At 39.7% G+C, this 21,443-nt stretch overlaps 2 protein-coding genes across 4 annotated transcripts; both read right to left on the bottom strand.

Annotated features, from left to right (window-relative positions):
• Positions 1-2,489: 2,489 nt before the first annotated feature.
• Positions 2,490-6,581, bottom strand: LOC133875675 (stearoyl-[acyl-carrier-protein] 9-desaturase, chloroplastic-like). 3 transcript variants are annotated; one of them, XM_062313889.1, is made up of 4 exons: positions 6,385-6,581; positions 5,345-5,414; positions 3,445-4,079; positions 2,490-3,257 (listed from the first exon to the last, which is right to left on the bottom strand). In XM_062313889.1, the coding sequence occupies exons 3-4, from the start codon at positions 4,022-4,024 to the stop codon at positions 2,707-2,709; spliced, it is 1,131 nt and encodes a 376-aa protein (XP_062169873.1). In that variant the 5' UTR covers positions 4,025-4,079; positions 5,345-5,414; positions 6,385-6,581; the 3' UTR covers positions 2,490-2,706. The 3 variants fall into 3 exon arrangements, with proteins under 3 accessions (XP_062169873.1, XP_062169880.1, XP_062169865.1); XM_062313896.1 differs by lacking the exon at positions 5,345-5,414 and having other exon boundaries at positions 2,490-3,255; positions 3,446-4,079; positions 6,241-6,581; XM_062313881.1 differs by lacking the exon at positions 5,345-5,414.
• A 12,781-nt stretch (positions 6,582-19,362) lies between these two features.
• LOC133880744 (uncharacterized) lies at positions 19,363-20,787 on the bottom strand. Its single transcript, XM_062319772.1, has one exon. It carries the CDS (start codon positions 20,785-20,787, stop codon positions 19,363-19,365), a length of 1,425 nt encoding a protein of 474 aa, XP_062175756.1.
• Between the last annotated feature and the right edge of the window lie 656 nt (positions 20,788-21,443).

The following is a 21,443-nucleotide window of genomic DNA, read 5'->3' as shown; positions in this document are numbered from 1 at the left end:
ACCAAATTAGGGTTGGACTGGAGGCCCAAAACGGCCTTTAAGACTCATTAGGGGCACTATTGGGTTCTTAGTAATGCTCTTTGGGCTTACTAATGCCTTTGATGAATGACATTTCAATCCTTATCTAAGAAAATTTGTCCAAGTAATTTTTTTTATGACATCCTAGTCTACAACAAGACCTTAGATCACTGGAGTCACTTAAGGCTAGTGTTAAAAATATTGCAGCAGCATCAATTATATGCTAAAAGATAAAATGTAGATATGGTGGCAAGGTTGTGGATTATTTGGGGCAACTAATTTCGGAAGGAGTTAAGGTAGACCTAGTTAAAATTGAAGCTATGATAAAATGGCCTTTTCCTAAAACCTTAAAGCCTTTTAGGGTTTTTAGGTTTGCCTGGATACTACAGGAAAATTATTAAGAACTATGGGTTAATTATTTCCCTTCACAAATTGCTCAAGAAAATTTCTTTTCTGTGATAGGGCTAAAGAGGCCTTATAGCTCAAAACTGCTGTCACTAGTCCACCTAGCCTTACACTGCCTGATTTTTCTAAAGATTTTGTCATTGAGTGTGATGGTTCAGGGTGAAGGAATAGGGACACTTTTAATGTAGGATAGAAAACCGATGGCTTTTTTGAGCATAGAATTAAAAGGAAGGGCTTTGCAACTCACAATATATGAGAAGGACTTATTAGTCTTAGTGCATGCAGATTAGAAATGGAGGCCATATTTATTGGGTCGACCCTTCAAAATCAAAAGTGATAAACAAAATCGGAAAATTTTTGTCGGAGCAAAAAGTGGGAACCCCGTAACAACAAAAATGGATCTCTAAACTTATGGGGTATGATTTTGTTACGGGAAAAATGTAAAATCAGTCTCAGTAGTTTACTTGATTTACGATTAACTTCATGTCATATTAAAATGAACTAAGAGGTCCCTGGGGAATGCCAAAAATACAAATCATTTCCTACAGTCAAATTCCGTCAAAATACTTGACGGATTTTGTTAGTGTGATATATCAGCACCAATAAAATGATGAAACGTGTCCCTATTAATAATATATATGTGTGTATCAAAAATATTAAAAACTAAAAAATTAAAAAATTTTAATTAAAAAAAAAAAAACAGAAGAAAAAAGCAAGGGGCGGCTGGGGGGGTGTGTGTGAACATCAAAAACAGAATTTTGGATGATTTTGATTCTACTTTTTCAAAAACAAATCATATTTTATTCAACTTTTTCTAAAAAATCAAACCTCGAAATTCGCAAACAGAATAAAAATTCAATTCTGATTTAAAAAATTCAACACCCAAACGAACCGGCCATTGGCAATCTAACTCAACTTGATTGATTTTTAACTAAGCTCTGACATCTTAGCTATGTTCATACGACTCGTTTTACTAATAAACCAAAAAAGAATTAATAGCATTAGAATATCTTGACAAAAATAGATTGAATTAGGAATTGTCAACTAATAAACCAAAAAAGAATTAATAGCATTAGAATATCTTGACAAAAATAGATTGAATTAGGAATTGTAGTTGACGATGATGCATCACCAACATTGACTTCTAAACTTTGTGCATTTTCTGTTTTGAAAAAGTAAACAATTGTAGTTGACTTTTTCATCATTTACAAATAAATTTACCTAGTCATGTTAGGACATTTAGGTAGGTAAGAAAGCAGGAGGATCAACAATAAAATATAATAACTTTCATATAACTACGGTAATTTATATTGTAATTTTATAATTAATAATATAATGCAAATTAATTAAATAATAATAACTAAGCATTTTACAGCTCAATATGATAAAATAAAGATCAAGTGGCATGAGATCGACTAAACATAATTGATTAACCAAAAAAATATAAAAAAAAAAAATCATACCTATAGAGTTTGGACAACCGTACGTACGTGAAAATTCCTGCTATGTTTCGGAAAATGTGAAATTGGAAGAGTAACAAGTACAAAGCTTAGGACAACCTCTTTTTTTGTTTTTTTTTTTTTATTAGCCTGTTTGGGACTTAAGAGGCTGGTACTACCCTATATAGTTGGACCACTTTTTAATGGCCAGGAGACAAACAAAAATTCAGAAAATGATTTATGGGAGAAACAACCGACTCCTATCACCCCATTTTTGCTTTTTTAATATAAAAAAAAATAAAAAATTAAAATTTGTCCTTTGATGTGACCATCAAAGGACAAATTTTGTTTTTTTTTTTTATTAAAAAAACCAAAAGGGGGTGATGGGTGCCGGAAAACCGTCCCTAGTGTATTAGCCCTCTAAAAATTCTTTAGCCCCAGAATATAGATTAAGACAGACAAATTTGAAAGGAATCTTGCAAGAGTGGGGAGGCCATGCATAGCCCATGCTACAGACATATGTTTGGCATTATCCTGATCTAATATTCTTGTTTTTTGTTTTGGTTAAAATTGGATGCAGTGTAGAGGAATAATGCAATATCATAAGTACCACATAACATATGGATCAAGATCAGCAAGTTACAGATTGTATTCAACCCACAACTAGATAAATACATAGCTACAAAAACACTAAGAATACACAGATATATAACAGTAAATAAACAGGCAAAAAAAGCTTAAAAAAAAAAAAAAAAAAACTTAGATGACTGTTTATTGCAAACTCCTCCAATTTGTTTGTGGGTAGTGGCAGTGTATAGTAGCAAGCCTCTATGGCTTCACCTCTCTACTGGCCGGAAATCCAGCTGAAAGAAACGGTGGGTGCTTTTTTAGCCCTAGCAATAGCTCTTTCCTCGAGCCTTCTCAGTCTCTGAGCTAATCCACATACGTAATCCTGGGCTTCTCTCCCCTCACTCGAGAGTCCACTCAGTTTCTCCACGTTCCATTTTGCCACCAAATGTTCCAATATTTCTCCATAGTCCCTGGCAGTATACACGCCAATTCGAGAGGCAACATTTGCAAAGTTGTCGAAAAGATTTTCGTCACGGCCGTCGTACATCAAGTGCGCAGGCATTAATATTTTCCTCCTCATCATGTCGGCGAAGGCCACGACAGTTCCATTTGGATCAAGCTCAAAAAGCTTCCCGGCTATTTTGGTATAAGCAATTTCGTGGCGCTTCTCGTCGGCGGCAATTGTGCCGCATATTTGGGCAAGCTTTTCGTCCCCGTGCTTCATGGCAAGCTTGGCTGTGTTACCATGGGAGATAAATGTTGCTCTTTCTTGAAACGATGTGTAGATAGTTAAAAAGCTGGGACTTGTCCTGGTGCCGACATCCTAAGACAAGAATATATATATATATATATATATGTTAATTAAATGAGGCTTTGATATATTTTTAACTCAAAACTATGAGTTTATTTGTTTGTATTATATTAATTATTTGTTATTATTGGACGTGAAATTCTGTCACACATGCATCAAAACTACGACATAAAAGCAGGGATTTGTTGCATATATATCTCACCATTCCCGACCCAATCAGATAATGTGTTGTCTTTTCGATTTGTTTCATATCCACTCGTCCTGAAAGGTAGAGATATTTGTTGAGAAGATCACCATGCCTGTTTTCTTCTGCGCTCCATCCCCTTGACCAGGTTGCCCAAGGTGTGTTATCGCTACCCGTTTCATCGTGAAAAATCTCGGTGCCATTGATATGTGCTTGGTAGGTTGGAAGGGCCTCTTCCGTGATCATATCGCCGACTAAGACAACAAAGTAGTCGTCGGGAATGTCCTTTGTTCTCTCCCTGAGTTCATTGACTTGCTCGACGAATCCATCTGAGGTAGGATTTGGCAAAAAGTCTTGTGGTTGCCAAGCTTTCTCAACAGGTTTTAGCATAGTTAAGATGTTGCTTTTGACCCAGTTCTCCATGGATTTAAAGATTTCAACCTTTTCCGGTGACATGGAACAAACTACATTAACATTTGCTTCTCTAGCACGGCCTGAGTACAGAGTGGAAGTCATTGAAAACTTGGGAGATCTCTGAGCTCTCGCTGGTCGCAGATGAAGGGATTGAAAGGCGAAGTAGTTGAGCTTTACAGCCATGCCTTCTTATTTTAACCTTTGCTTTATATATATCCAGCTACAATGACGTCTAACACTGAAAAAGATGGAATTGTTAGTGCTAAATTATAAAGAAACCAAAAACAAAAAAAAATAAATTAAATTATTACAGATTCATCGGAAAGAGATATTTCTATGAGAAAATAAATTCCAACAAAAAAAAAAAAAAAAAGAGAGAGAGAGAGAGAGAGAAGTAAGTTGATAAGCTAAACGAAATTACCACTTGCAATTAAAATACTCTAATGATAAGCATCTCAATGAAATGATAAGCTTACACAAGTAATGATAAGCATCTCAATGAAAACACTGAAGATGCATTCATAATTGAAGACAATAATAATGAGATAGTTGAAAAGATCTCACAATACATTGAATATAAAAAGTTTGAAAATGTATAGTGAGATAGGACGTGAACAGTTGTAACCATTTATAATTGTAGTAGAAGTTGAATGGTTGCATAGTTGTTATAAATATCAATAAAATGATCCCATAATATGTACATATACATGTATATATCTTTATCCGAAATTATAAATAGAAATTCATTAATTTCTTCATAGAATTTATTATTGGAAATTAACTACCTAGGCTTTCTCTTTCTCTGAAATCTAATATGTCAAAAGAAGAAAGCTTTTATAAATGATAAATATTTACCATATAGGATTTCATCGCTACCTTAGATTCTCTTGCTTAATTAACGAACTCTTTGGGAAAAAAAAAAAAAAAAAAAAAATCTCAACTCCGGCCTTTTGAAGACACAAACAGACGGTCCAAAAAAGTGATCGTGTCACATATAGAGTGCAAAAAATAATAAAAAGAATATTATAGAGAATATAAGTCGACAGAGGCCTGATTGGCGGGGGACGTTTTACCGTCTCCTGCCCACCTCTTTTTGATAAAAAATATTTTTTTTAATTGAAACAGCCGGTTGGGGACGGTAAAACGTCCCCCAACAAGCATTTCCCTATAAGTCGTCCGATATGTGATCAATTTTATGCATGGTATACATATTATGCGAGATAATCATTTTTTTTTTTTGGCACATAACAAATCTGATGCCGTACAGATGGAGAGGAATTACAATTTTCATTTCTAAACATATCACCAATAATTCATAAATTTAAAAGACTAGTCAAAGTTACATTTCCAGTCCCCTAATCACTTATATATATTATACTATGAGCAATCAAAGTATTAGAATACGTTTGACATTGCAATTTTATAGATTAAAAGTGTGATTTTAAACCAAATCTTTAAGGTATGACACTCGTTGTAATACAAATTTTCAATTTAGGAACGTACTCCTTCAAGGTGTCATCATCTCGTGCATCCATATTTGTCGGGCAAACTTTGGATCCGTGCAAACCGCCTCCTACATACGAATTGAATAAGACTCCAACTTCGCCGACAATCATGGCTCCCAAAATTTTTTCCACCCAAAAAAAATTTAAACATTAAACATGATAAAAATGTCACCATTGACCAAGGCCACGTTGGAATTATGTCCCCTACTTTTGGTCTAAGAAAAGGTGACCATCTCTTGAAAACTAGGGAGATGGAATTCACTCTTGGAACCCATGGTTATCTAATTATACTTATCTCCTGAACCTGCTCGATAACCCCCCCAAAAAAAAAATCAACCACGTTCCTCAATTAATTAGATTTGTTCTTAACAAAAAATAATACGAGTAACTATACACTACACTTTTATGTAACAATTTACCGATATGACACGGCCCATCAATGATTGGATCAACGTTTATTTTTTGTTTTCTTTTTTTTTTTTAAAATAAAAAATAAAAATCAATAGCTGATTGACAATTCTACCTCAACAGATATATAACATTTCTAAAAACATAGAGTGGGTCATTGAATTGCCAAGTTGAACCTTTCCTCCCTATGTTATATTCGTTTGAGGCATTTATCAACCAATCAACCAATTAAAATCTTTCATTTCATATATAAGCTACAAATAACTCTACAAAATCCCTAAATTTTAATCCAAACCTTAACCCTAATTGCCAATAAATCTCAATTTTTTTTTTTTTTTTTTTAAGTTTATCATAATACGTTGAATGAGCTGTAACTTAAAGCCAAATCATAAAAACCCCAAAGTCAACTTATTAAATCAGAATAATTCAATCCAAATTACCTCAAATTGATACCATAAAAATGAAAGGACACATAAGAAACTATACCTATATATATATATACAATCAATTTGAGAAAAATCTCAAATTTTAACCCGGTCAAGCCGGATTCCGGCGGATTTTGGGTGGAAATGAGTTTTTCGGAGAATATTTGGGTGGATGAGGGCTGGTTTAGGAACAGAGAATACCGACCAAGCTATTTGTCTCCAAAATCCGGTCTGATATGTGGGTTTCGGCCAAGGAAAGGCCGAAGCTTCCTTCGCCGGAGATGGCCTAGCAGCTCCCCTCTCCCTATCTCTTTCTTTGCTATAAGTCGTTTGGGTGAAACAGAGGACTGCCTCTCTCTTTATATTACTTTCAAGGAACAGGGGCCACCGGATGTTTTCGAAAATTAAATATAATATTAATGGAAGACTTTGTGGTATATTTTGCTTTACTTTTTCCAAAAAAATAAATAAATAAAGGAAATCATAAATTTTTATTAACAAAGCCAATTTTTCATGAAAAATATATTAAGATAGAAATACCGACAAAGTATAAATGACAAATATATTAACGATTAAGTGGTAAGAAAAGTTAAACAGCAAAAAAGATGCGGAATAATTGTTTTTTTAATATATTTCAATTTTCAATTCAAACACCTATAAGAATAGAACTCCATGTTCTTTTAGATTTTGAAAATTATTTATAATTAAATTTGTACTAAATTATGTAGTAATTTTTCTTTCGGCGCACAACATCAATGAATAAGTCAAAAACTCGTTAGCCGCCGCCCCTCTCAAAACCTCTCTTCTCTCTCCTGTTATCATTTTTCTTCGTACAACCGATGAGGGAGGAGGGAAGGGTCTCTTCTCTTCCCTCCTCTCCTCTCTCCTTTACTTTATGTTTTTTCCTATTTTCTTTGCTTTGGTTTACCTCTTATCCCTTATAGGGAGTTTTGTTCCCCCGGGCTAGATCTGGTGGTGGTTGATGTTTTCCTAGTCCTTCTAGGACTATGAAGGTTGTTTTTTTGTTTTTTCCTTGTTCTCTTTTCTATTGGTTTTCTTGGCAGAAGGCTATACATGACGTCTGTGTTGGGGAGCGGCTTTTCTGGTATGTTTCAGGCGAGTTTTTCTGGCTGTGCCTTTTTTATGTATTCTTTAGAGCCAGATTTGTGTTCTTTAGCTGGGTTCTTTATGACACATGCCTCTCTATGGTGAAAATCGTGGGAGATTGGTGGTTTCGGCGGTCGTCTGCTGCAGAGGGAGGTCCTCGGTGTAGAAGCTTTTTCCTGACCCCGGTTTCGTTTGGTTTTTTGTTTGTTTTTCTGTTCACAGTCTGCCTTTGTAATGCTCAATTGTTACTGGACTATTGGTTGGCATAGTAACTAGATTAGCCATATTTTTCTTTGTTTAGATTGTGCTTAAACGTAAAGATTGGATCAAACGTTATTCATGTAATGTTTATGTATTGTTTAAATAGCTATTTTTAAGTCAAATTTTTCTGACTTAGGGTGTATGGAGTCTTGTCCCTCTATTCTCTGTAATTACTTTCTGGCGCTCTTTAGTAATATATGGTGACTTGTGTTACTTGTTAAAAAAAAAGTCAGAAACTCATCGTTAATTTTGTTGCGAAAGCCGGTGTTGACAACATTCATAACTGATCTGATTTTGTTTGTTTTGTATTTGCAATAGAAACAAGTATGTTTGGACTAATACCAATGAGTTAGTACATCTTCTTGTCCCCCACACATGATTTTGTCGGCTATGCTATGCTTTGGAGTATAAAATCTATATAAAACAAAATAAATTTCTTACAAACTAAATATACGTGCTTTTCACATGTTTTTTAATAGCTTAAAAATCACGTATAACTTTTACAGACGCGGCAACTTAAATTAGTTCTTTTAAGTTTATAAGAAGGCTAACGTCTCCTGCGCAACTGTTGTGCAACTATTATGCAGGAATCATGTCTCAAACCGGGAACGCCATGAGCCATGCCGGTCCCCTTTGGCCGTCGTTGAACATTGAACACCAGAAATTCATGGCAATTAGCAACAATGCAAATATATGAAAAAATGACATGGAGCATTGTTTGTGTTTTCTTTTGATATTATTATTTTATTAATTTATTGTGATAATTAAATGGATAAATAGTGCAAGAAATGATGGAATAAGATAGCAATGGTGGTGTCGGTAGCAGCTTTACATGTGCTGCTGATTCAGGTCACCGGACTTCTCGTGCTATTAAATGGTCGCCCAGAAACTCTAAAGTTTAAACTGCAAAAAATAAATGCACTGAATGCTCGTTGTAACGTCGCATTTCGTAAGATATTTGCTTCCACCAATTGACGTCCACCAATGCAATTTAATTTAAATCACAACTTAATAATCACCAATAAGATAGAAGGCTTTAGAGATAGCAGAAAACAAAGTATGTGTGTATATATATATACAAATGGTATAAGATCATATTCTTATACATGACTATCTTTCTTAAAGTTATCCCTTTCTAGAGAGCTTCTACTAATTTGGGTTTCAGAGTATTCCCACCCCCGGTCCTTTAGGACCGCCGGCTTCTGGCAACCTCTGCCTTGATTTTTTGGTATAATTCCTCACTAAAAGGCGGCCTGTAGGTACTGTTGGTTTTGAGCATCAATAAACTTCTCTAATTTGGCACTCTATGGCTTCATTATGACAAAAAATCATGACTATTTGTTGCAAAGTGCTTACTAAGATAATATTAAATATATTTTAATTTAAAGTAAGCATTTAACTGAAAAATGATAAAAATAAATCATAACTCATTTCTTAACTTCACTAATGATGTATTATGAATTTTATATGCCAAAGCATGACATTTGAATAATAACATAACGAGAGAGAATGATGGTATATGCATAACCTTTGTCCCATTTGTGGTTTATGTTCAGTGACTATTGTGTTAGTCAATAATATTTTGCCGTTTAATTTATTCCGTAATTATTTTGTAATTATAGTTGCCTTATTAGGTTGATTAGGTTGCTTTATTAGGTTGATTATAGTTGTCTTGTTAGGCTGATATAGTTGCCTTATTAGGTTTATTTCTTTTTGTAATTGCTGATATTCAGCATTGTAATTACGGTTTTTCTCTTCTATAAATATGAGAAGCCTCACAAAGAGAGGTATTCAGTCCAATTGACATGGTATCAGAGCTAAATTAAGGTTCTATTTTATTGTTCGGCTGGGTCGTGTTTTCTTTGGTGTGGTGTGGCTGCTGGGTCATCTAGTCTCGTTGGTGTGGTGCGGTCTCTCGTTGTAGAGGGATCCTTTTGGTGTGGTTAATTCCCCGGTGAAGTGTGGAATTCTTTGGCATGATATTCAGGTCGGTGCTGTGAAGACGTGGTGCAGTGAAGTCGTGGTTGGTTGGTGCGGTGAGCGTGGAATTCTGTTTGGTGAAGCGTGGTCCGTTGCAGTGGAATTTTGTGTGCTTTTGTTTAGTCCTGTGCTTTATTCGGTCTTATGGATTTTTTTTTTGGTGAGGAAAATCAGTTTTTGTGGCAGATTGTTGGTGCGGTGCTGTCTTGTGGTGCGTGAGGTGTTGTTGTTCTGCTGCGTGGTCCAAAGGCTTCTCTTTTCAATTTTTTTGTGCTATTTTTTTTTGGAGCTCCGGGCAGATCAGGTTTTACCTTTCTTGATTTAATTTTAATTGATTTTATCATGGCTTCTGGTGATTCTTTTGGGGTGCGATTTACTGGAAAAAATTATTCTACTTGAGAATTTCAGTTTTGTTTATTTGTTATGGGGAAAGAATTGTGGGGCCAAATTAATGGAAGTAATCCGGAACCTACGGAGCCTAAAGAATTGGCCAAATAGAAGGTCAAGGATGCACGTGTTATGTCCTGGATTTTAGGGTCTGTTGATCCACTTATTGTGCTCAATTTCCGGGCATATAAGACTGCGCAAGCTATGTGGGAGTAATTGCTAAAGGTTTATCATCAGGATAATACAACACGACTTTTTCAGCTGGAATACGAGATTGCTAGTTTCACACAAGGCAATCTCTCTATTCAGAAGTATTTTTCTGGTTTTCAAAATTTATGGGGTGAATTTTCTGATATGGTTTATGCAAAGGTACCTGCTGCCTCTATCCATGCTGTTCAAGCTGTCCATGAGCAGAGCAAGAGAGACCAATTTCTGATGAAATTGCGTCCTGAATTTGAGGCTACTCGGTCAAGTTTAATGAATCGAGATCTTTCCCCATCTTTGGATGTTTGCTTTGGAGAATTACGTCGTGAGGAGCAGCGTCTTCTCACATAGGCTGTGTTCCAACAAGATGCCAACCCGAATCCAATTGCTTATGCAGCCTACAGAAGTGGGAAATGGAAGGATATGCACCAGATCCAGTGTCATTATTGCAAGGAGTTTAGTCATATTGCAGTCAACTGTGCAAAGAAGGTTTGCAACTACTGCAAGAAACGAGGTCACTTTATCAAAGACTGTCCCACTCGGCCTCCACCTCGCCATGCTACTGCTAATCAGGCTACAGTGACCGCTTCTTCTGCTCCAGGGATGCCCTCAACTTCTTCAACAGCCGGATCCTCTAGTCTTACTCCTGAGATGGTTCAACAGATGATTATGTCAGTTTTTTCAGCCTTAGGACTTCAAGGTAATACTTTGCATAACTCATGACTTATTGATTCTACTGCATCCAATCATATGACCAAATCCTCAGATGCGTTGTGCAATGTGCGTCCATATCATGGTTCATCTCAAATCCAAGTAGCTAATGGGAGTCATTTAGCTATTAATGAAATAGGTGATATCAATCCGTCAATCAAAGATATTTATGTATCTCCTGGATTGTCTAATAATCTTCTTTCAGTTGGTCAGTTAGTTGAGGAAAATTATGATGTACATTTTTCTCGTGATGGTTGTCTTGTATAGGATCAGATGTTGGGGATGATACTCGCGAAGGGGCCTAAAGTTGGTAGACTCTTTCCTCTGCAATTTTCTATTCCTCTTAGTTTATTTTTGGCTTGTATCACCGTTAATAATCCGAGTGAAGTATGGCATAAACGTTTGGGCCATCCAAACTCTGTTATTTTGACTCGTATGTTAAATTCTGGTTTGTTAGGCAATAAAGAACATGTTTCTAAACAATTATCATTTGATTGTTCTGTTTGTAAACTTGGTAAGAGTAAGAGTCTTTCGTTTTCTTCTCATGGTAGTCGTGCTGCTAAATGCTTTGAGATTGTGCATAGTGATGTGTGTGGTATTTTTCCTATTGTTTCTCATGCTAGATATAAATATTTTGGTTCATCGATGATTTCAGAAACAAATCTGAGGTTCTATCTGTTTTTCAAAACTTTGTTGCATATATTGAAAATCAATTTTCTACAGGTATTAAGATGTTGAGGTCTGATTCTGGTGGAGAACACATGTCCCACGAGTTTCATGATTTCTTACATCACAAAGGAATTGTGTCTCAGGGTTCTTGTCTTTATACTCCTCGGCAAAATAGAGTGGCGGAACGAAAGAACCGACACCTCTTAGATGTTGTGCGCACTTTATTGCTTGAATCGTCTGTTCCTTCTAAATTCTGGGTTGAGGCATTATCTATTGCAGTTTACTTAATTAATCGACTGCCCTTTCAGGTTTTGAATTTTGATTCTCCTTAATATGTTTGTACCATCAGCATCCTAGCTATCTTAATCTGCATACTTTTGGATGTGTTTGCTTTGTTCATTTACCTCCTCATGAACGTCACAAACTCTCTGCACAATCTGTTCAATGTGCCTTTATGGGTTATAGTATTTCTCACAAAGGTTATGTTTGCTATGATTCTTGTGCTAACAAATTTCGTATATCTCGTAATGTTGTACGATTATTTCTATTGCCGCCTCCCAAGGCTGGCCTCTTCACCAAATGGACGTCAAAAATGCTTTTCTTCATGGAGATCTCAAAGAGGATATTTACATGACTCCTCCTCCGGGTTTATTTTCTTCTCCATCTTCCTCTGTGTATATGTTAAAGCAGTCATTCTATGGCTTAAAACAGGCTCCTCGGGCGTGGTTTGAAAAATTCAGGTTTACTTTGCTTCGTCTATCTTTTGTTCAAAGCCAATATGATTCTTCTTTGTTTCAATGCAAGACTCCGGCTGGTCTTATTCTCTTACTTGTATATGTGGATGATATTGTCATTACTGGCACTGACTCCATTTTGATTGGCAACCTCAAGCAGAATCTTCAGGCTTCTTTTCATATGAAAGATCTTGGTTCTCTTACGTATTTTTTGGGTTTGGAAGTGCACACAGATTCTTCAGGTATATTCTTGAATCAACGGAAATATACCTAAGATTTGATTGAGCTAGCAGGTCTTCAGAATTCACCACCAGTGGATACTCCTATGGAGGTCAATGTGAAACATCGACGGGAGGAGGGTGATCTTCTTGCTGATCCCACTATGTACCGACAGTTAGTAGGGAGCTTGAACTATTTGACTATTACTCAGCCTGATATTTCCTTCGCTGTCCAACAGGTTAGTTAGTTTATGCAAACTCCACGCCATCTTCATTTAGCTGTTGTTCGCCGTATTATTCGATATCTTAGAGGGTCACCTGATCGTGGGTTGTAGTGATGCAGATTGGGCCGGATGTCCTGATACTCGGCTATCTGTCACAGGTTGGTGCATGTTTCTTGGTAATTCTTTGATCTCTTGGAAAAGTAAGAAACAAGCTCGTGTTTCTAAATCTTCTACTGAATTTGAATATCGGGCCATGTTTGGTGCTTGTTCTGAGATTATCTAGCTTCGTGGGCTTCTTGCTGAGCTTGGTTTTTCTCAATTTGATCCTGCTCCTCTTCATGTTGATAATACTAGTGTCATTCAGATTGCTACTAATCCTATTTACGATGAGTGAACTAAGCATATTGAAGTGGACTGTCATTCTATTCGGGAAGCCATAGACAATCATGTTATTTCGCTTCCTCATGTTTCTACTGATCTTTAGATTGCTGACGTCTTCACCAAGGCTATGACAAGACAGCGCCATCAATTTCTTGTGGGCAAATTGATGCTTCTTGATCGACCGGCATCAATTTGAGGGGGGATGTTAGTCAATAATATTTTGCCGTATATTCTGTAATTATTTTTTAATTATAGTTTCCTTATTAGGTTGATTAGGTTGCTTTATTAGGTTGATTATAGTTGCCTTGTTAGGTTGATATAGTTGCCTTATTAGGTTTATTTCTTTCTGTAATTGCTGACATTCAGCATTGTAATTACAGTTTTGCCCTTCTATAAATATAAGAACTCTCACAAAGAGAGGTATTCAGTCCAATTTACATATTGACCATTTTTTTTTTGGAGCTGCAAGTCAACAACAGCTATATAGATGGAATGTAATAGGAAAATCCAAAAATTATCCGTTGCAGGTAGTGATGGCTTGTCCCTATTTGAGAAGTTGTCGGAAAAATTATACGATAACGAACTTAAGTTGGTAGTCACATTGGCTCGAAGGATTTGATTTTGCCAAAACTCTAGAAAAAACATCTTGAGGGGGTGGTCAAAATAAATTGGAACACAACTCTTGATAATCTGAATAAGAAGTTGGGTATGGGGATGATAGCTAGAGATGTTGAGGGGCTGGTTCAGCTGGCTTCTATGTGTACCATGGTGCATGTCATTTATTACATACCCAACAGTAGTTGAGGCGGTGGCAGCTTGGAAAGTAGCAACATTTTGTAAAGACTTTGAGCTCCAATAGCCCAACAGGTACTTACTGAGGCCTGTGGGAGATGCGCTGGAAATTGTATACGCTTTACGACAGTAAAACTTTTGTTGGAGAAGATCATATAGTTGTTAGAACAGATTCTGGTATGGTAGTTGATGAACGAAAGAGGCTTCCTCCAATATCCTGTAAAAGAGAAAAACTTCGTCGGGGGAATCCGACAATCCCACTCCGATGCTTTTGTCAGTATTATCTCAAGTGTATATTACTCTTAATCCCAGTGAGCAATCTAAATCATACCTGTCTAGTTGCGAGGTATTTATAAATGGTATGTTGAGAGCGGTCCGGCTTCTTCATTGGACCATGTGTCAGATCTGGAGTGCTTGTTGACTACTCGGATCGTGGGATTTGAGGAATACTCTCCATGATCGTTGCCAAGTCGGTCTTTAACCGACTTGAGATCGTGGAGTCACGGTTCATACTCCGCGATCATTGCGGAGTCAGCCCCCAACCGGCTATAGATCGTGGGGGCACCTTCCTATTGTGCGGAACGTAGGACTAAGGTATACTCTTCACAGTTGTTGCCAAGTCGGTCTTTAATTGACTTGAGATTGTGGAGTCGTGATTCGTACTCCGCGATCATCGCGAAGTTAGCCCCCAACCGCCTTTAGATCGTAGGGGCACCTTCCTAGTTGTCATAAGGTCGGCTTTTTACCGTCCTTGATTTGTATGTAGACTCGACAAATTACCAAGTCTGTTTGATCTAACCGTCTTGACAATTAGCCGTTGGTCTTAATGGGCCATGATCTAGCCCATCGGGCAGAATCGGGATTATTGCCTAACAATTACCCCCCAATTCCTTTCGCATGAAGTAGCTTTAGTGGAAGGAATTTTCTTGCGTGGTTCTGCTGAGCTTTGGATGCGAATTACACTAGCTAGCTTTTCTGGAAAGAACTGGGAAATCTTGTATTACAAAATTTTTGAAATTCAAAATGTTTGAATTTAAGCGCCCTTGGAAACGGAAGCGCCCGAAATAATGACTTTGGCCATGATGAGATTCAAAATTTATTGTCAGGTCGGTCTGCAGTCTCGAAGGGCGCGAACATTATTAGGTTGATTCGAGCTTCTCGTATCACGTGTAGTCATGCTTGACAGCCTTTTGGCCGTGGAGTCTGCATCACGCGCTGAGGCGCGCGTTTGGCTTGTTTTTTGGGGCCAGTTGTATGCTCGACGGTTGCACAACTTTCTAGCTTAGCGCATTCAATGAAAGTATTTTTAGCTTCCTGCTGAAGCATTATATAAACCCTCGACCCTCATTTTTACTTTTCACCGTTCACTATTCTGTGAAAACCGTCTGAGTTTTCCGGCGAGAATTCCCTTTTCCGGCCAATATTTTCCTATATCCCGATCTTCTTCAAACTGTTGTTCGACTTCCTTCAAACAGTTAACCGACTTCCTTCAAACAATTAACCGACTTCCTTCAAACAGTTGACCGACTTCCATGGCTTCTGATTCTGATTCTGATGGTGCTCCCATTGGTGGAGGCCCAAATCTTATTCCCCATGAGAATAGATTTAGGTCTCTGATTTCGGCTTATGATGAGAGTTGCCTCCGCCAAAGCTATAACATCCCGGATTCTGTGACTCTACACTTTCAGGAGCCCGATCAACTTTTCATCGCAGGCGGCGATGTGACAATCATTGAGCGAATGTTGATGGCCGGATTTTGGTTCCCTTTCACAGGGATAGCCAGGGAACTGCTTGTGCAGCTAGGGGTAGCTCCTTCTCAGGTAAAACCGAACGGATGGAGATATCTATTTGCTTCCTTCGTCCTCTGGAGGACTAAGCTTCAAAAGAGGATGTCTGTAGCCGAGTTGCTCACAATTTACCGAGCCGGCTTCCGACAAGACTGTACAGTCGAGTTCACCGTTCACAAGAAACCGTCTTTTATCCATTTGGCTTGGAGATATTCTAACAACAAGGAATGGAAGGAACAAATATTCAAAGTCTCTGGCCATTGGGAAAGAGCCGAAACCTAGACCTCCTTGGACCAAAGGGTACCCCGGAACTGGGCCCATATGAGAGTTGGAGCTGTCGAGGCCCCTGAGTTAACTGATGAGCAGGCTGGTAATGTCGACACCATGCTTGCCTTTGCGAAGGCTACGCTCGTCGAAGAGGCGTTGGTGGTGCTGGATTTCGACCACCTCGTAACAAATGAGAATATGAGAAATATTCTTGGTTACGACATCCCTATTTCCGATCTTCCCTTCTTGAAGGTGAGGAAGGGTAAATCCTAGAAACCAAAGGAAGATCCCGTGCCTGCTGCCAGGAAGGGTAAGGAAAAGGTGCCCGAGGGACCGGAAGTTTAAGGAGCATGAAAAGGCTCCAAAAACTGTCTAGAAACTTCTTGCTAACGCCCAACGGATCGGTGCCGAGCAGGAAGCCAAAGCCAAGAAAATGGCCGAGAAAAAAGCCGCCGAGAAGAAAGCTGTCGAGAAGTCGGCGGGAAAATCAAAGGCTTCCCAAGAAAGACCTCAATTGGGCACAGAGCCTGAGGGGGAGCCTATTAAGAAAAAATCAAGGATTGAGGCGGCGCGATCGTATCTAAAATTAATTGGTTCGGCGGTTAAGGGTATTCTCATTCGCGCCGAACCTTTGTCGATGATCACCTCCGAACACTCGCTTCAGAATGCCGAGGAGGAGACTGCGCCTCATCATCCATCACCAGGTGGAGTACCAGTGCTCCGTGATGAGGATGTGCTCAGCGCGCAGCCTGCGGGCCAGGATGTGACTCTTACGTCCATGGCTGGGCAAGAAGTGGCTCAGACCGCCCTTCCTGAAAGTGGTTCGGCCTTACCCGAGTTGCTGAGTGCATAGGTAGAAACTGAGGTCGAGACCCTTCAAATATCACAGCCAGAAGTGGCTGTTGAAGTCGGTGATGATGCGGGATCCATCCGGGCCGAAGCTAATAGCGCGGCCGTCAGGGTAAGTACCGGGCCCTCAGTTTATAATGTGGTCGATGAAGTAGGGCCAAGTTCTAGAAGGCCCTTTGTCAGCCTGAGGACTGATCAGGTCGGCCCAACGGCAGCGTCTACTTACGATTTCATCTAGTTTTTTAGGCCAGCCCGGGAATACGAATATGACGAGGCCTCACTGGAAGAGCGCTTGGCTGGGCCCATTATGGATGCAATACGGGCTTTAACCCCGGTCGATTACTTAGGGCAAAGTACCATTGGGTGCATTCCCGCTGAGGATATGATTGCTGCATTGGTCCGACTTCAGACCATGGTGAGTTTATTTTGATCTCTTTCCCCCATTTTATACTAACCTTTTCCTTGCTCCGCAGCAATTGGTGGACACCCTTGCCCTGTTCGACCAGCATAGGAGTTTCCACCGGGACCAGGTTCCGGTCATAGCCAGACTTCAGCACCGGATTTCCGACCTTAAGCTCGAGTTGGCTCAGAGACAATCCCTTGACTCGGAGGTGGCCAGGCTGAATAAGCTTCTTGCTGAGCGAGAGTCGGAATTGGCCAGACATGATGAGTTAGTTGTTAACGCCGAGCTCAGGTGAAATGCGGTTGAGGATTATCCGCCCAGCTAGATGCGAGGACTCGCGAGATGGTCGCACTCAAGACTCACACTGACAATGTCATGGTGAAGTATTCAGCTACATCATGCAGTAATACAACTCTGCGGGCCGATCTGAGCACTGCGACAGCACAAAGGAAAGTCGTCGAACAAGCTCAACGGAGTTCCGAAGAGGCCCAAAAAGCTGCTGAGGATAAGCTAAAAGAGGTTGAATCGGGTTGACAAATAGCTCGGGCAGATTTACAAGAGACGAAATCCAAGTGTCACGAGCTTCGGAAGAAGTCCAAGCACTATAAATCGAAGACCACTTGCTACAAAGCGAGGGCAGATCAGTTTCATAGTCAGATCCTGGCATTTACAAAGGTTCGAGACCAAACCTGGGTTAATGGATTTAGGTGGGGTTTTGATTCCCTTAAAGAATTTGTGCTTAACCCTTTGACGCCTTCTCCAAATTTCGCCGAGCTAAACTATACCGACTTTATGGATGTTCCCGAGCAAGCTATCTTAGAGTTGAGAGGAATAGGCCGAGACTTGATTCCCGATGTCTCAGATTGGGTTGGTGATGACGCCGATCCTGTTGGTGAGGTTACTGAGCCGTCGAATTTAAACGCTTCGACTGAGGCCATTGATATTGAAGCTTCTGCTGCTCAGGTTTCCGGAGAACCGAATACTGAGAAACCTTAACTAGTTTTTTTTTTTTTTTAGCTTCGTCGTCTTAGCTTCGGCGTTCTTGTAAGACTTTGCATTCTCTTTTTTATATACATGACCTTTGGCATTTTTGCAGAAATTTTATGCTGGTGTTGTACCTTTTTGTACCCCTTCTTTTTTGTTATATATGTGGTACTAGTACTGTCTAAGTTTTACACTTTAGAATTTTTCCGATCTGAACCCTCTCAACGTGGCTCAAGTCTCGGCATTTTGCCAACTTCAATCCTCTCAACGTGGTGGAAGTCTCGGCTCGAATCCCCTCAACGTGATTCGAGTCAGTAATTTTTCCGACTTGAATCCCCTCAACGTGGTGGAAGTCTCGGCTCGAATCCCCTCAACGTAATTCGAGTCATGTAATTTTTCCGACTTGCAACGTGATTCAAGTCTCGGCTCGAATCCCCTCAACGTGATTCGAGTCATGTAATTTGCGAATGTTGTCTATGGATGTAATATGCTGTCTGAATCTGCATTTCATTGATAAATGACGAAGTTAAAAACAAGCAGATTACATATAATATTTCTGGAGATGCTCGGTATTCCATGGTCGTTGCAGCTTCTTCCCGTTTGTATCTTCAAGATGGTATGCTCCTTTTGGGTTGGTTTTGATAACTCGGAATGGTCCTTCCCAGACTGGCCCCAATTTTCCTTCTCTGGGGTCTTTAGTTGCCGAAGTTATCCTCTGAAGCACCCAATCACCGGTATTGAACGATCGAGGATTTACTTTTTTGTTATAATACCGAGTTGCTTTTGCTTTATAAGCAGAAGTTCTGATTCTTGCTTCATCTCGCTTTTCTTCCAGAAGATCAAAGTGCAGCTTTAATCCTTCACTGTTGAATCCGGGATTATAATGCTGAATGCGAAAGCTCGGGGAACCTATTTCGACAAGGATCACTGCTTCGACTCCGAATGCTAGCGAGTAGGGAGTTTCGGAAGTTGCCGAACTGGTTGTTGTTCGGTACGACCACATGACTTCCGGCAAATATTCCACCCTTCCTCCCTTACGCTTTGGGAGTTTCTTCTTTAATATCTTCACCATAGTTTTGTTTGTTGCTTCAACCTGCCCATTTGACTGAGGGTGATATACCGATGAGAAAAAATGTCAGATTTTGAGCTCGGCGCACCAGTCCCGGAATGGTTTGCAGTCAAACTGCGTTCCATTGTCAGTTACCAAGGCGTAAGGTACCCGAATCTACATACGATCGCCTTCCAAAGGAAATTTTTGATTGCCCCGGTTGTGATAGTCATAGTAGCCAGCTCGCACAGCCTTGTGCGCTAACATTCTACCACCCGAGTGACTGCTGCAGACTCCCTCATGAATTTCTTTCAATACATACTCGGTCTCAGTCGTTGAGAGGCATTTTAGGAGTGGGAGTGTATAGCCTCGGCGATATAGGATTTCACCAATTAGAGTATACCGTGCTGACTGCATCCTGATTTTTCGAGCTTCTGTTTTATCATTCGGCAGTTGCCCGTTCTTCAGATATTCAACCACATTTCTTGCCCATTGGGGAATTACATAGGCATCATCGATCTGTATTACCGATCCATGGTCATCCACAGAAGGCTTGTCCAGGACAATTACCCGATGTTTTGAGGTTGGAATCTTTTCATCTGTTGCCGACTCTAGTCGAGCTAGTGCATTAGCTCGTTCGTTTTCGGTTCTTAGGATCTGAGTGACCACCACTCGCTCGAAGTGGTCCCAAAAACTCAAAACCTTGGCAAGGTATTTTATCATTTTCTTCCCCTTTGGCTTTAGATCCACCTTGGATGTGGCTGAAAACCACTTGTGAGTGTTTCGTACTTCAAGGTTTTTTGCCCCGAGATTTTCTACTAGGCTGAGACCTGCTATTACTGCTGCATATTCTGCCTCATTGTTTGTGGTCTGAAAATCTAGCTTTAACGCCACTGCAATTTCCTCCTTATCTGGTGTTATCAAGGCTACCCCGGCTCCGCTCCGGGACTTCATGGATGATCCATTGATATATGCTACCCACGCTTCTTTGTCAGGTATTTCTTGACTTTCGGGAAGGTTGTTGAATTCTGCAATAAAGTCTGCCAGAACATGAGCCTTGATGGTGGTTCTCGGGTAGAATTCTAGGTCGAATTCTCCGAGTTCCACGGCCCAATTTACCAACCTACCTGAGAGGTCGGGCTTTTGCAGTACTTTCTTCAAAGGATACTCTATAAGCACCTTTACAGCATGTGCTAGGAAGTATGGTCTCAACCTCCGAGCTAAAGTGATGAGGGCGAAGGCCAACTTCTCAATCCGAGAATACCTTCCTTCGGCTTCGTGTAGCGCCCTGCTAGTGAAATATACTGGTTTTTGCACTTCGGACTCTTCTTGGACTAGAACTGAGCTGATAGCTGATGGCGATACTGTTAGGTATAGGTAGAGAATTTCTCCTTCTTCTGGCGAGCTTAGGAGTGGTGGGTTTGCTAGGTATTCTTTTAGCTGGCAAAAAGCCTCATCGCACTCATTGCTCCAAACAAACATCTTCTGAAGTATCTTGAAGAAAGGTAAACATTTGTCCGTTGATCGAGAAATGAATCGGTTCAAGGCTGCAATCCTCCCGGTCAATTGCTGCAGTTGTTTTGTTGTACGGGGAGCTTGCATTTCCAGCACAGCCCAAATTTCTCTGGATTTGCTTCGATCCCTCTACTCGAAACCATGAACCCCAAGAACTTTCCTGATGAGACGCCAAAAACACATTTCGCCGGGTTCAACTTCATTTGATATCTTCTTAGTGTGTTGAAAGTTTCTTTGAGATCAGCCAGATGGCTGATCACTTTCTGGCTCTTCACCAGCATGTCATCCACATATACTTCCACATTTCTCCCGATCTAGTCACTGAACATTCTGTTGACCAGCCTTTGGTAGATTGCCCTAGCATTCTTCAAACCAAAGGGCATCATATTGTAACAATATAACCCTCGGTCAGTGATGAAAGAAGTTTTCTCTTCATCGAGCTCGCTCATGTGGATCTGGTTATACCCCGAGAAGGCATCCATAAAACTTAGGAGCTCATGCCCCGAGGTGGAGTCGATTAAGACATCCATCCGCGGGAGAGGAAAACTATCTTTTGGGCACGCCTTGTTAAGGTCGGTGAAATCCACGCACATTCTCCATTTCCCGCTTGACTTTTTCACTAAGACAACATTGGCCAGCCATTGAGGGTAGTCCACCTCTCGGATGAAACCGGCTTTCAATAGTCTCTCCACTTCTTCATGTATGGCTTGGTTTCTTTCTGGAGCAAAGCTTCTTCTTTTTTG

Source organism: Alnus glutinosa, chromosome 1, assembly GCF_958979055.1.
Source record: "Alnus glutinosa chromosome 1, dhAlnGlut1.1, whole genome shotgun sequence".
NCBI classification, from domain to species: domain Eukaryota; kingdom Viridiplantae; phylum Streptophyta; class Magnoliopsida; order Fagales; family Betulaceae; genus Alnus; species Alnus glutinosa.
The sequence above is the reverse complement of the archived record's forward strand: the minus strand, read 5'-3'. Positions and strand labels throughout refer to the sequence as shown.

Coding starts and splice junctions, on each gene's coding strand:
- LOC133875675 (XM_062313889.1), bottom strand. CDS start 4,024: ATGGCTGTAAAGCTCAACTACTTCGCCTTTCAATCCCTTCATCTGCGA. Junction 3,258..3,444: donor TCTGATTGGGTCGGGAATGG/TGAGATATATAT, acceptor TATTCTTGTCTT/AGGATGTCGGCACCAGGACA.
- LOC133880744 (XM_062319772.1), bottom strand. CDS start 20,787: ATGCAAGCTCCCCGTACAACAAAACAACTGCAGCAATTGACCGGGAGG.